The following is a 15,538-nucleotide window of genomic DNA, read 5'->3' as shown; positions in this document are numbered from 1 at the left end:
AATGAATGACCCCCTGTGTGAGCAGAGCCACAGTACCTGACCGTGACTGTGACACAGCAAAAAAAAAAAAAAAAAGTGTGAACTTAAACCTCTTTTACTGGGATGAATCAGAGTTTTCAGGTGTAAAAAGCTCATGTGTCTGCAGCAAATTAGAAGCACCTGGAGTTACTTTTCCTCTGCTGATTCATGATAAAGCATTCTGTTCCTGTAACTTGATCACGACTGAGCCTGTAGGGAATGTTACTCTTGTGAAAGAGCTCTGGAGTAAGTTTTCCTTCTAACCCCACTTCCAGAGCTCCGACACCCATAGTAGCCAAAGGCCCACATCTGAACCTTGTGTTGGACAGGCAAGAGAGATTTTTCATTCTCACTTGGGAAGCTGAAGCAAGTTTTCACTTATCACAGTATGTTCTTGTTAGCCTTTTAGATTAATGAACTGGTTTACTTCCTTCCGAGAAGAGTTTATTAAACTTCTTCATATTCTAAGGGCTCATTTTTAAAGCAGTTGTCTCCATCCAACAAGGGCACATTCTTTCTCTTAACCACATAAATTAACCATATTGAGATTTTATGCTCTTACACATTGTGCAGTATTCTGTGACTGTAAAATGCTAACCAGGACAGAAAATGCTGAATTCTCAAGAAATAAACTTTTCAGTAGATTTTTCTTCTATTCCCGCTTATTACATGATGTTCTAGTGGCTTAAAAAAAATAATTTGAAATTGGTAGCTATAGCAAGACTGCCTCCAGGCAAAGATACATAGACTTTAACTTGCCTCATCTCCAGAGTTATCCTCAGCTGTTGGTACCTGCCAGCTGATATTAGCAGAGTTATGATGTTGCAGAGTCTCAGTCTGAATATTTTCTGGGCAGTGGATCCGAGGAGCTTCAATATCTGATCCAAAAAAGACAAACTATTTTTATATGTGGCATTATAGAAGTAAAACCTTTGTAATACTTAGGATACAACATACTGTAACCATGCGTTTTTGTGCTGCCTGGAATATAGATGAATGTATTTTTTGCAAACTTCCTGTCTCTGCCCCTTTTTGATTCTTGGCCACAGGATCATACATAAGCAGTAAATACTTGTGGGGAAGAGACTATTTTTATGGTGTTTTTTATGGTGTTTTTGCACATTATAGAACAATAAAACTCTGGTTCCTACATGCAACCAAAAAAAAAAAAAAAAAAAAGGGTGAAGCTATTTCTCTTATTTTTCTTATTATTCATCCATTCATTACACGCATATACCTAGTAAAAATGGCTTCTCTATCCTTTTACCCCCCACACACGTAACACATTCAGATATTAACACTTGTTTCTCATGATTAGTGACTTAAAAAAAGAAAAAAAGAACATTTTTGTATTTGTGACATAACATATGTGTACTATGAACAACACAGTAGTGACAGTCAAATTCCCTGGAGTATTGTGTGGAACCAACTTGAAAGAAACAATGGTAAGACTGGACCAGCTGCTGGAAATAATAATAAAAATATTCCTTAATAAACTCCCACTACAAGGCATTATTTAAGACAAATGGAGTATTCTTGTGACATATGATGGATGGTTTCAGAGGACTGGTGGTATAATATGTGTAACATCACCACCAATATTTAAGCTTCAAGTTTCCCTGACAAACTTAAAATACTTCTTAATTTCTCTGGCACACAGCCTCCCAAAACGTTTGTGGTCAGGTTATATTACTGCTGTAGTGTTGTTTGATAAATGGTCTCCAGACTCATGAAACAAGGACAACATCTTTCAGCTCTGAACTCATCTGTGCCCAGGAGGCTTTAAAACAACTCAGAACTGATATTATTCATATTTTTATTTCTAAATAGTTCCAGTAAAGACATAACTCAGGCAATTAAACCCCTGTAATAAAGAGTGCAAAGCAATAAATACAAGTGATTTTTGCCTTCCTCTGAACTCATTCCAATGAAAATTTTATTAGAAATGCACCCTTTTAAATAAATACCAGTTATGGTTCACATTCCCCTGACCACAGCCTTCAGGCTGGGATAAATTCCATTTAAAAGTGAAATTCTGTAAAACGACTACTAAATATGTCAGAAAGAAAATGGCTATTTTGAACTGGCCAAATATGTTGGCAGCAAAATAGAGAGACACAGTAACCGCAATGTAAGCAATTGAAATGCAACTGTTTATTTTTACTAGATAAGAATAACCTTCAGAGTTTCTTGGTGCCTCTTGTTTTAGGGCTTTATGCACTGGTAATATCTAAAAGTTTGAACTCAAGCCATGCTGCTTTATCTTGATCCAAACACTTCAGCTTGTAGCCCTGTGCTAGGATCGCATCAAATATTAAAAACTGTGGTTTGGCACAGGTTTACACAAATGATGCAGAAAAACAATGTGGTATATCACAGAGTGGGAAATAAAGACATTTTAAAGAGATGGATAAAACTTTCCTGGTCTTTTCAGAAAAATGAGTTCCCACCTCAATTTCCCTAGTGACCTGGCATGATGACTGGCAAAACTGATTGGTTTTGTACTGTGCTGTTGAGGGCCCCGGTTTGGAATGGAAGAATTAGTTCTAGAGGCACAATAGTTCATCAAGAGATGAATAGCATATTCCTAGACACTCTGCTTTTGTTTGTATCCTCCTGTAGTCCAAAGTCAAACTCCTTCATACCCAGTGTCCTTGTATGTGAGGGAATAAACAACATTTCTATGAAAGATGGATAAACATGGCAAAACCATACTCAAATGCACATAACCATCTTCTGCTCTGTGAATTTGTGTCAGCCAATTTTGGCCTTAACTCTTGCTCACTGTTGCTTGGGGCATGTCAACAGCCACAGTCAGTTCAAGGACAAATGAAAAAGAACCATCCCTCTATGGTCTTTTCTATCAGTCTGGGTTTCCACAGTATTCACAGATTTTCTCCAACTATAGGGTTTAGATGAACCTGTGCTAAACCAGTAATATAAGTAGTATCACTGATGTTTTATTAGGAGTGTGGTTCCACTTTGACTACCTTTATGCTAAAATACCATATGCTAAATTACTTTGAGATTTGGAAACTACCTGCAAAGCAGGGCTTTTAGTATGCAGCTTCCCAATAAGACTTGTGAGATGAACCCCAGGAGAGACAGTTGATGAAATTATTCTATGATCACTATAGGATGACACTAAACCAAGCTCTGAACTCCACATTTTTATCAGAAACTACATGTAAATCTGACAGTCTAGCTACAATGGTACAGGCAGCACTTCTTACAGATGGTTTAAATGGTTCTTTCAGTTATATTCTGTGTGCTCCCTTTTGATCGTGCACACGTGTACATAGAAATGATTTTGTGGTGTTCTCTACCTTTACACAGAGCCTCCTGGATGTTTGTACTCCATCTCCCAAATGAAAGGCACCTTAGTTCTTCTTTAGTTCCAGCCAGTATGAACCCTTGGGGACAGCTCAGGTGGCACACAGTCCCAGAAACAGCAGGCTCTAGCCCACAGCTGGGAGGGAGAACTGCTACACCTGCTGGTTTCTGGAGCACCGGGCAATGCATTTCTACAAGAGATCAGTAATACGGGACTTTTAACTGACATCCATGGAATATGCATTCAAACAAACCTGCAAATAAAGTCGTATGACAGAGGGAACACAAAATACAGAGATTTTTAAGGGCCTGCATGTGCTATGAGTGAAACTAGACCTTTGCAGCAGGAGCAAGATAAAGTCTTGTGACTGTTGCCTTCTACAGCCTTCATACTGTTTCTTGAAGAATGAGAGAAGGAAAAGGACATTGTCATGACCTCACTGTAAGTTAGGAACATGGCATGTGATTTTGCCTACTGCATTGCAAACAACAAAGCTTAGGTTGATCTTGACCATTTTTAAACCCAGATGCAAAGACTCAGGGTGACAGCTGACCTCTGTAAAGTCAGGAAGGGATGATGGTTGCTTAAATGCTTAATATCAAAGTTGCAAACTATTTTATTACTAGCATTTACTGCAAATTCTGAAGGTCATTTGCATCAAAGTATAAACTTCCAAAAATCACAATATGTCTAAGGAGGCTGAATTGTTGCAAAAGATTAGTATCATATTTGAGCTGTTTTTACCATGTGAAGCAAGGAATGTTCTGTTTACTTCAAAGATGAGGGAATGAACAAACAAGGCAAAAATGAATGCGGTGCACAGCCTTTCAGCAGTGTTTCTTACAACAGATAATGACTGAATCACAGAATTGTTCTTGTTGGAAAAAGCCTTTAAGACCATCAAGTCCAACCATAACCTAACTCTACTAGACTTTTTGTAACAGACAAACACACAAGAAAAATGCTTCATTATTTATAGCCAATGAGAAGATCTGTAACTCTTTACCTAGTCAGTGAATAAAGCAAACTGGTCTTTACACAAAAGGCACACAAAGAACAACCCAGCTCAGTTCCAGAAGGGAAGGCTCTCTTCATGTCTCAGCACTTGTTTAATTACACAGAATCTATTCATATTCAGAATGTTTCATATCCCTTTTCTCTTTTCTTTCAAAATACATGGCTAGTAACTGAAAATTGGTTATTCTGCATGAAATAAATTCAAAAAGTCTAAGTGCTCTAAGCATTGCCTGTCCTCTACATGCTCATGAAATTGTGTTTAAAGTTCAAGCAATTAAAAACTACACTTCCTTGTAACCAATGCAAATAACACAACTGTTAACATCTCTTTGTTTACTTCAGGCAGACACTGTTTCCTACGCAGTGTAAAATAACTCCATAAGAAAAAAAAAACAACAAACCCTAACTTTTGGTTCCTCAACACAGGAAGGTAATTGAAAAATAGCAGATAGATCAGAAATTGGAAAAAACAATGTTTGAAAGGACAAGGCAAAAGCCTTAAAATACATGGTACTCTGGGGACAACTAAAAGAAAAACTGTGAAAGGTGTAAGCATGAACACCAGAGAACACGGCAGCTTTGGGGAAGCAGTAAAAGTCCTCCTGGTTGATGCATTTGAAACCATGCTAGTAAAATCCTAGTAGATCACAATCCTGAGACATCTGACAAACATTCAGAATAACCTTTGGTATATCTAGTCTGAGGGAATCTCTTCTAAGTGGGTCAAGTTTTTACAAGAAAAAAAGCAACACAAAACAAAACCAACTGCAATAGTTTTATTTGGATTTTTTATCAGGTCCAGGGTTTGATCAAGCTAGCTGGGGAAGTGTGTATTTTATGAGAAGCATAGTGATATCCGTTGTGTTAGTCATATGGTTAGGGAAATAGTAGAGGAAAAAAGTGCTTTCATCTGCAGCTGCCTGTGAATCACAACACTGTATTAAAATCGTTAATATTAAGAGGAATCAATATTGCAGCAAAAGGAGAGTTTACCAAAAACAGATCATATCTCCTCAAGCCTTTTGCAAACAAACAGTTTTAGGGAAAGAACTGGCCAACTTCAAGTAAAGGTCTGGCACAGTATTTCTTTCAACACTAGATGGCATTACCACCCTGGATGCCATTCGTGGTTTTACCCTCGCTGAACCTGAACAAAACACGGAGAACACTATCTTGCAAAATTAATTGATTTTAATGTGATGGATATTAATCTTTTGCCAGTGGAGAAAGAAACACAAGAACATGACTTGTATTAACTTCTAGTTTCTTGGAAAAAGATGCATAAGACAACAAACCTCACAGAAGCAACTGTAAACAATCCAGGCTGTCACGGAGGAGCTATGGCTATAGATGGCTGTAGTCCAGGTTCAGTGAGTTAACTTTTCACTATGGTAAACTTTGCACTGATGAGATCTCAAACTCAGAAGAATTTAGAAAAAGAGCTAGGAGAGTACCACAAAGTCCATTAAATCTCTTTCAAGTTAAGGGACTGAAAGTAATTCCACTTCATTTTGTCCAACAGAAGGGTGAGAAATTAATAAAATAGCATTACTAAAACCTAAATAAAGAAAGAATTCTGGTGTCTTTTATGCAGCAGATGATAAATAATAGCAAGCTGTTCAAACTGAAAATAACCACAGGATACGTCCACAGTAATGTCCAAGTTAATTGAGTGGGCTCATCAAAGGCAAGTTCTGCTTGACTAACCTGATCTTTCCCTAAGGTGACTTACTTAGTGAATGAGGGAAAGGCAGTGGATGTTGTTTACCTAGACATTAATAAATCTGTTTATGCCATTTCCCACTGCATTTTCCTGCAGAAATTGGCAGCTCATGGCTATGATGGGTGCTTGCTGGCTATTACCATAATAACAAACACAACAAAGAGTTGTAGTGGTCAGAGTTAAAGCCATCTAGTGGCTGATCACAAGTGATGTTGCCTAGGGCTCAGTGTTGGGGTCACTTATCTTTAATATCTGCATCAGTGACTGGGACGAGAGAATCAAGTACCCCTTCAGTAAGTTTGTAGGTGACACTAGGTTGGGCGGCAGTGTTCATCTGCCTGAGGGGTACGAAGGCTCCACAGGCTGGATCAATGGGCCAAGGCCAAGCGTATGAGGATCAACAAGACTGAGTGCTGCGTCCTTCACTTGGGTCTCAACAACCCCAGATGATGCTACACGCTTGTGGAGGAGTGGGTAGAAATCTGCCCAGAGGACAAGAATCGGGGATGTTGGTCAACAGCTTGCTCAGTATGAGAAGGCAATGTAACAAGATGGCAAAGAAGGCCAATATCCTGGCTTGTAGCAACCATAGTGTGGCCAGCAGAAGCAGGGCAGTGATTGTGCCCCTGTAATCAGCACTGGTGAGGCTGCACCTCAAGTCCTGTGTTCACTTCTGGGTGAGTTCAGAGAAAGGCAAGGAATCTGGTGAAAAGTCTAGAGAACAAATTTTATGAAAAGCACCTGAGGGAACTTTCCTCCAGAACAGTCTGGAGGAAAGGAGGCTTAGGGGAGACGTTGTTGCTCCCTACAATTACTTGAAAGGAGGTTATAGTGAGGTGGGTGTTGAAGTCTTCTCCCAAGTAACAAGTGATAGAACAAAGATGAAATGGTCTGAAGTTGTGCCAGGGGAGGTTTTGATTGAAAAAAAATAAAATAATTCACTGAAAGGGTTGCCAATCACTGGAACAGACTTTCCAGGGGATCGATGGAGTCACCATCCCTGGAGTTATTTAGAAGATGTGTGGACGTGGTGCTAAGAAACACAGTTTAGTGGTGGATTTGGCAGTGATAGGTTATGGGTTGGCCTTTACGATTTTTAAGGTCTTTTCCAAGCAAAATGATTCCATGATTCTATGATTTTATAATTATGTTGAGCATTTGGAGTATTGAGTACAAAAGATTTATTTTTTTTTCCAGAGGACAATATTTTAGTCAGATTTGCATCTCATCAGGTTTGTACTAAATACCACTCACATCAAGAAACAGCAGAGACATTTTCCAGCTATCACTCTGTGGCAATCAAAGGTAACTTTTACTCAACATTTTTAGACTCAGGAAAACCAAGCTATTGCCAGGGGTAATCCAAGAATGGAGGCAATATTACATGGTGTGAAGAAATCTTCTGACACAGATTAGAGCTGGATTTTAATAATCAAAATGCTAAGCTAGGATGGATTCAACTGATGAATGCAGTTAATCTTCCAATTATAATCTTCCAACAGGATTTCAGGGTCCCTTGCTTTTGAAGTTAATTGAAGTATTTCCACTGACTTCAACAGAAGAAAGATTAGGATCTCTTAACAAACTCTCTTGATAAATTAATAGTTGTGGATTATTTTAATCATTTATGAGAATATAGCTACAGTTAGAAATTTATTCTTGTCCCACAAGAAGTCCATATTTTCAGGCTTCTAGTAAAACAGCAGAAAATAGGCAAGTTCAATCCAAGTCACTCTACTGGGACCACACTTACTGACTCGGATGAAATTTCTTTCAGTAGTTCACACTGCTTTCAGATCAGCTAGATCACTAGATCAGCTTCTGAATTGCTGGACTCTTTTTTTTTTTTTTTTTTTTTTTTTTTGCCAGTATGCCCTTGGAAATGTTTAAACTGCATTTCTGTCTCTTACCTTGCTAAGTTATTTTAATACTAGTGCTAAATGGTACTTCTGAAATCCTTTATGTCTGCAACAGCAACCTATGCCTACCTACCCCAGTACAGCTGGTCTGACCTTTGAATCCTGCCTTAGAAGTGCTTGGTCCCTAGCATGTCTAAACTCTGATTTCCTGATAGGAGTTCAGCAAAAGTGACAACTACCACATCCTGCTCAGCACTCAGTGACTGGCTAACACACCTCTCTCCTTGTCTGGAGTTAATCTTTAGATTTCAGATGGTAACTTGAACCTCTGGTTGTTCACATTTAATCCACAGTGTAGACCTGTAACTTGCATGTTTCCTATAACACATTGTGTGACAGTGTCTTAACACTCACCAGATGCAACCACCTTTTAGTTATCAGTGCTTGTGCTGGATTTCAATGATAATCTCTGCACTTACAAATTCCTTTGTCTTGCTTCAGCTTCTAAGACCTGTATAAAACACCCACAGACAAATCTCCATTCCTATCTTAGCTTCACTAAGTATTAAAATAGATATTGTTTCTCACAGTATGTCAGAACAGCTTCACTCTGACATGTACCAACAGACTGTGATCAGATACTTACCCACACACTTCGGCTCCTTTGAATCCCACTGTGAGGTTCCCTGGCAGGTGAGTTTGCTGTTACCTTCTATTTCATAGCCCTCATTACAGGTCACAAAACATACTGTCTTATAGGAGATATCAGCCGTTGAACAATTAATGTGTCCATTTTCAGGAACCTGAAGTCTGGGACATGTTCGAACTGCAAAAGGAAATAAAAACATACCAGTTCACTCTGTAGCACTGAGAATCAATGGTAGTGTTACACTAGTTTGACCAAGTTTTCAGGGGTGGCACAGGTACTAGCTTGTATACTTGTTACAGTAGTCTGTACAAATTTGGAGAGCAGGGCTGGAACAGGAATGATTTTTTTCAAAGGCTTGATGCCTTCCTCATCCTGAAATGGAGTCTTATGAAGCATTCTATGTATGAGGCTGATCCACAAATCAGAACATTTATCATGGTAGGGAAGAGAGAGACTGGAAGAAGGACAGTCGTACTAGCCATTCATAGACAGCAGGACCATAAGAGATGAGAAGGAACAAATCAGACTGTTGCTGAGACAAGAGACCTGTGTAGGTGTAGGCAGTGTGCAGGGAGTCCTAGCTGCTGCTCAGCATGTTGGCCTTTCTCCTGACATGTCTCATAAGCATGGCAAACAGCACATGGCAGCTATGTGCAGGATGAATGTGGAGAAAAACAAGTGGAGCATGGAGGATGATCCTCAGAGTGTTTTATGGTTTTGCTAGCGATGTTGCAATTTACCACAAAGCTAAACTGTTATAAATACTGATCCCAAAAAAGCTGAATGATGAAGAATAAAAAAGTAATAGCACTAGTATGGCCTGAATTTACATTCTTTCTTTCAATGTTCTAAGCTCAAACTCTTCTTCTAGGATCTCTTTGCTTTGCACTGCCTCCAGCTCTCCTCTTCACCTAATATCATACACTTCTGCATTTGTGCCCTTGTTCCCCTCTGGACAAGACTCCGAACTGCATACATACTGCATGGCCTTTGGGACCTTTGAACAACTAAGCTATACACATTTACTGTCTGGCCATGGCTATGCGATGGTCATTCTTGTATGACAACCATGTGACGTGAAGTCCTCATATGTACATGCATGCCAGGGTCCTAATGTATCTTTTCCTTCAGTAATTCATGCCCCTCTTCAACAACCAGCTATTGATTTTTCACAACCAGTGGAAACTGTGTGTGTTGAAAACTCTGCTCTCAGTTGAAGTTGGTAGACACTGCTTAGTACGTTCAACAGTTATCAGGGGAAGAAAACCACAGAAGGGCAACTGCTCAAAAATATACTCAAGAAGACTGAAGATCCCTGAACTCTCTTCTCCCTGGATTGTTCTCCAAAATTTCTCTGAGTTGCTAGCAGGAGGCAACCTCTGCTGATGGTGTCTACAGAGATCTAAATGACTTCTCTGTGGTTTGGGGTGGGGATTTTAACAACTGATCCATGCTGTCTGCTGCAAACCTCTTCAATGGCACAGGAAAGTAAGCCTTCTTGGCAGCTTTCTTTCCTTTTCCCAGTAGCTCTTTACTCTGCATACTGATGAGACAGGATACACATGCAAGTGGACACACAGACTGAAGGGACTGAAGCCTTAAACTAAGAAATGTGCAAACACCCTGAGCATCCTCTGAAAGGCAGCTGTATAAATACCACTAACTACAAGGCCCTCAAAGCTACCAAAACCATATTAAATAAAGACTTTTTTTAAAGACAACTATGGTAGCATCTGAATGGCAAAAAGGTCTGCAGCAAAACCTATGGACATTGGACAACAGAGAGAGGAAAGAGCAAAGGGAGGGGAGGGAGGGTGAGGAGGGAAAGGAGGAGGGAGAGGAGGAGAGAGGAAGGAAGAGAGGAAGGGAGGAAGGGAGGAAGGGAGGAAGGGAGGAAGGGAGGAAGGGAGGAAGGGAGGAAGGGAGGAAGGGAGGAAGGGAGGAAGGGAGGAAGGGAGGAAGGGAGGAAGGGAGGAAGGGAGGAAGGGAGGAAGGGAGGAAGGAAGGAAGGAAGGAAGGAAGGAAGGAAGGAAGGAAGGAAGGAAGGAAGGAAGGAAGGAAGGAAGGAAGGAAGGAAGGAAGGAAGGAAGGAAGGGAGGAAGGAAGGAAGGAAGGAAGGAAGGAAGGAAGGAAGGAAGGAAGGAAGGAAGGAAGGAAGGAAGGAAGGAAGGAAGGAAGGAAGGAAGGAAGGAAGGAAGGAAGGAAGGAAGGAAGGAAGGAAGGAAGGAAGGAAGGAAGCCTGAATGAAGTGAGAGCACTGAGGAGGCTCTCAGCAATGTTACTTTGCTTGCAGAGAAGGAGTCTATCCATCTCTCCTGGAAGGACTGCATAGCTGTAGGGCTCGTACCTCCTCAGTGTTTCAATCATCATGCCTACTCAGTATCTCAGTATGTCTCTGTCAGAAATCTTTAACTGAGCCTCCCTGGTTAAGGTTCCATGCTCTAAACACAACACCATCCTCTTGTCAATAAGGCACTTTTTATGAGAGAAAAGCCCATGATGACAACAAAACAGTTGCATTATTACACTTGCTCAGGGTTTCCCCTAGTACATCTGCTGGATTAAATACATGCTTTGATTTTTGGTTTTTGTTTTTTTTTCTCCCCATGGCTAACTGTTAATTGCATGACATAACCACATTAATTACTTTCCAATACAGAGCAAATTTCAGCTAGCAAAGCAACTGAGGAATGTTTTATGTCAAAATTCAAAGCAGCGCAAAGGGATTTTTCTTCTTTCTCCCTTCTTAATTTATGTGGTAAAATACTACTGGGATTAGCAAAACAGCTATAAACCGTGCCTTTGATCTTGCTCCTTTTTACAGTCTGAGTGAACTGATAGTAGCACATCCAGCAAATGTGAAGGTAGGATTTGTAATACTTTTTTTTTTTTTTTTTTTTTTTTTTTTTTTAAATTGGAATTTTTCAGTATGATGGAGAATGGCACAAGAAAAGCAAAAGTATGTCCTTTCACTCCTTCACAGGATATTAGCTCAGTATCAAGACAATATCTCAAGGAAGTTTTTTTTCCAACTTTTCAGACAAATTCCCTGTTAAAAGAAGATTATCAACACCCAGTAGGTGAATATTTTTAAATACCCCAGAAAGTTTTCCAATGCGTAGAATAATTCATTTCTTTATAGACATTGAAGATGATCCCATTTTTGTGACCGATTGCACCTTTCCCCAGATTTTTTGCACTGAGGACTCCTGTGGGACAGAGGCTTTGACAGGCAGGTAGCTGTTTTCCAGTATCTCAGTCTACCTGAAGTAGCACACATCTTCAGTCTACGTTTTGACTGCTGGGAAGTCACCAGCTCTAAGTAGTTTCTCAAGATATCTTCACAGTACTGGCCATCAATTTATCTTCTATTAGAATCCTCTCCTCCCCAACCTTTGTCAATGGAAACTATTAAGGAAGACTACATTTTCCAGAATAACCTAAAGAAGAGCCCAATGTAACCCTAACTGAACTGCTATATAATAATGTCCTAAGGAATTCTAGCTCAAATCCCTGAGCTAGAATCATGACTTGCTGCTTCTTTAAGGGTTGCAGTGCTTGCTACAGTGTCATAAAGTGCTAATGCCTCCACAAATATTCTGCCTCTGTTCTTGAAATCAAAGCCAGAGTTTGGAGGGATCATGACTTCTTATTTACTGCCTTCCAGAGCAGCACACTTATGTAAAGTGCATCCAGCTCAAGTTAAATATGTTGAACAACAAGCTGTGGCTCTTGAGGATATATGAGCTGCTACCTGTTTTCTCAAGTCCTCCACGGAAGACAGGAGTACATGGGGATGCAGCTCCCCTTCTAAATCATCAAGAACCTAATCTCAGGCAGAAACAATAAGAAAGGGAAATTATGTTCCCATTTACTTTTAAGAGCTCCAGAAATAATGTTTTTCACTATACTTATTCCCACATCTCCTCTGTTTCACACCTTCTGTTTATTTCTTTTCCACTTGACAGTGTCTAACAGAGAGCTTGTTGGATATTCCCAGCTGCTCTCTAGTGAAACTTCACTCGGAATTGAGGCTAGCTCAAGGTACAAACTTTCCTACTTTTTGTAAGAAAGAAAAATGTCATTATTTCATCGTTTATGTCTCCCAGTGCAAACGTTCGTCTATGCAATGAGTCTGGTGGATATTCTAAAACACCCACGTGACAAGATTTTGTTATATATTTGACTACTTCATGGGTATGCTGGATAATACACAGAAATTATATGGTGAGAGCTTTAAGGATGGAGACTGTAGATTCACTTGCAAAAGGCTGTTTGACTAGTAAACATTGTTCTGCATTTTCTATTGTAGACATTTTGCTTCAAGTTTAGGAAGGAGAGAAATGGAGTACTGGATCTGGAGTTTACCTTTGGAACATTCTTTCACCCCAGAGCTGACAGGATCAGATCTGAATGCCCAAATAGATAGCACATAGAGAAAAACACTCTTAAGAACAAAACAATCCAACAGAAAAAAACTTTAAACAGACAACAGCCATACCTCTGCAAATAGCCTCTGATCCAGACCACTGGCCATTTGGCTGACAAAGCCGGATGCTGCTTCCCATTAGATCAAATCCAGCTTTGCATCGGATTCCACAAGCAGCATTAAAGTAATTGTTGCAGACATTCTGGACAAAGTAACCATTTTCAGGGGGCTTCAGTTCAGGGCAGTGAACAACTAAATTATGAAATAATCACAACAGAGTTACAATGACAGCTGGAGTGCAGTAGGCTATCGAAAGAAAACAACTTTTTTCATTTCCAACTTGACTTGCATCTTGGTGCTTTTGTTGTTTTGGAATGACACAGACAATCTTGCATGCAATTTGACATGTCCTCAATAGTGCAAATAGTTGTCCGAGCACTATATCGTGCATTCCAAGGGTATTCTGTTCCAGGATGGAAGCACTTACCTTCACAGGTTTGTCCTATAGCATGATACCCCTCCCGGCACGTACAATCCTCAATGCTGGTACTTCCTGGAGGAGAAGTATGATTCTCATCAGGACATGAGATGCAAGTGCTGATTCCACCTGGTGAACCCTCAGGCTTGTATGTTCCTGGTGGACAAGCTGTTGAGCAAAAAGTAACATGACATAAGAGTTTAGCATATCCACCTTTTGCAGATAGAATATTTTTTCTGGTGTGTTTCATGAGATTTTTAACATATTTGGAACCTAATACATCCAGTGTCACTTAGGGCAGAAGCATTCTCCACTTACACTTCTGCAGATTTCTTAAAGGAGTGAACTAAAGCACACTGAACTTGGTGGAGATCTCTCCAGTGAATGCCTGGGGACTGATACTAAGTTCCTGATTAATCTTCTTGAAAAGAAGCCAAGGAGACACCAGATTTTCAGTGATAAAAGCTATACTGACCTCACAATGGCATTCTTGATTTAGAGGTGTAAAAAATTAGCTCAGACAAAAACCTTGCCATTCAAAGCACACCATTATTTAATGCATACAGATTCTTATTAACAAGTTAACAGAGCTAGCAAAATCCCTGACCCTGATTCACACATTATGATTATATACAATCTACACACTATACTTCCTAAAATGTATAAACCACAGCAATGAATCAATCAATCAAAACAACTGCTCACTGGAGCCTTTGCACTCATTAGTATACCTTTCAATATTTTAAAGTCTGTGCATCTACATGGCCAAGCCTTAAAGAGATTCAGGAAATCACAAGAAGGGAAAATGCATAGGGAAAAGGCACCTCTCAGATGAGAACTTCAGATCAGTCAGATAACTCAGAGACCCAGTTCCTACACTCAGTACAGACACAGAATCACAGAATCACAGAATGTCAGGGGTTGGAAGGTTGGAAGGGACCTCTGAAGATCATTGAGTCTAATCCTCCACCCAGAAAAAGACCCAAACTAGGGCAAGTCTGTTCCATCTGATGTAGCTCTGCATAGCATATAGAATTATACAATCATAAACACCCTTAAGTGCTTCACCCCTTATATCATCAGGTACACTCTGCTTCTGGAGCAAATCTCTCCAGTTATATTTCCTGGCAGTATCAGTCTTTGGTAGATACTGAACCAGCTTTGGTTTGTAAGTTAGGTCTTAAGTACTCTGACTCTTGTCTTATTAATGAAAACAACTTGTTGTTCTCCAGGCAACAGGAAAAAAATACAAATAAACCACCCTCCCCCCAAAAACCCAAAACCAGTAAAATGCCAACTCATTTTTTCCTTACTTGCCATGGAGAAATTACTTTTTTAAGTCAAATTTTATGGGTTATACTTTAAAGAAGCAACTAATATGAACAGTTAGCACTACTTTTTCCCAGAAGGAACACAGACCTCTCAATAGCTTTCAGAGATAGCATTTTTTTTGTTTCCTTTTCAGAAAAACTTGTAGTTTGATTTATAATAAAGCAACCAAGTGGCCAGCAGTTAAGGATTTAACTTTAGCCTTTAGATAAGGCTAGAAGTTTTTTGAGTGCTGAAAAATTAATTTTAAATTTCATTTTAAAATGTCTTTTAAAGACGCTTTTAAAAACACCATTAAAATATCTAAGCAGTAAAGGATATAAGTACAAATCAAAGCATTTCAGGAATGAAAAAGGCAGAAAAATCCAATTGGAATTAGAGCTGAATCAGAGTTAGAATTAGAACTAAAATTAAATTAGAATTAAAATAAAAATCAGAATTAGAATTTTTCATTTTTTGTGAGTTTCTGAAAAGCATTTGCAAAAAAATCCATTTCCTATAGTTCATGCACTCCTGTCCAATACATTTATCTTGGATGGTTGGCTGCTTCTTTCCTCTCTTCTGTGCAGAAATCCCCTCTTTCAACATTAGGACACTGAAATATTCTCTCAGGCTTCAGATAATCACTACAAATTGGCTAAGTATCAGAGGTATTACTCTGAAATCTCTGAAATACTTAACTCTGCCAAACTGTGGAAATTT

The 15,538-nt window shown here is 39.4% G+C and overlaps 1 protein-coding gene across 1 annotated transcript in view; it reads right to left on the bottom strand.

The window, feature by feature from the left end:
* SVEP1 (sushi, von Willebrand factor type A, EGF and pentraxin domain containing 1) overlaps nt 1-15,538 on the bottom strand; it is a 125,927-nt gene that overhangs the window by 68,201 nt on the left and 42,188 nt on the right. Inside the window, exons 4-8 of the mRNA XM_030467398.1 lie at nt 13,517-13,675; nt 13,102-13,281; nt 8,598-8,777; nt 3,345-3,542; nt 778-896 (exon numbers count right to left, since the gene is read on the bottom strand). Of these exons, the coding sequence (XP_030323258.1) occupies nt 778-896; nt 3,345-3,542; nt 8,598-8,777; nt 13,102-13,281; nt 13,517-13,675 (836 nt within the window). The remainder of the gene's footprint in view (nt 1-777; nt 897-3,344; nt 3,543-8,597; nt 8,778-13,101; nt 13,282-13,516; nt 13,676-15,538) is intronic.

This window comes from Calypte anna, chromosome Z (assembly GCF_003957555.1).
Source record: "Calypte anna isolate BGI_N300 chromosome Z, bCalAnn1_v1.p, whole genome shotgun sequence".
Lineage (NCBI taxonomy): Eukaryota > Metazoa > Chordata > Aves > Apodiformes > Trochilidae > Calypte > Calypte anna.
The sequence above is the reverse complement of the archived record's forward strand: the minus strand, read 5'-3'. Positions and strand labels throughout refer to the sequence as shown.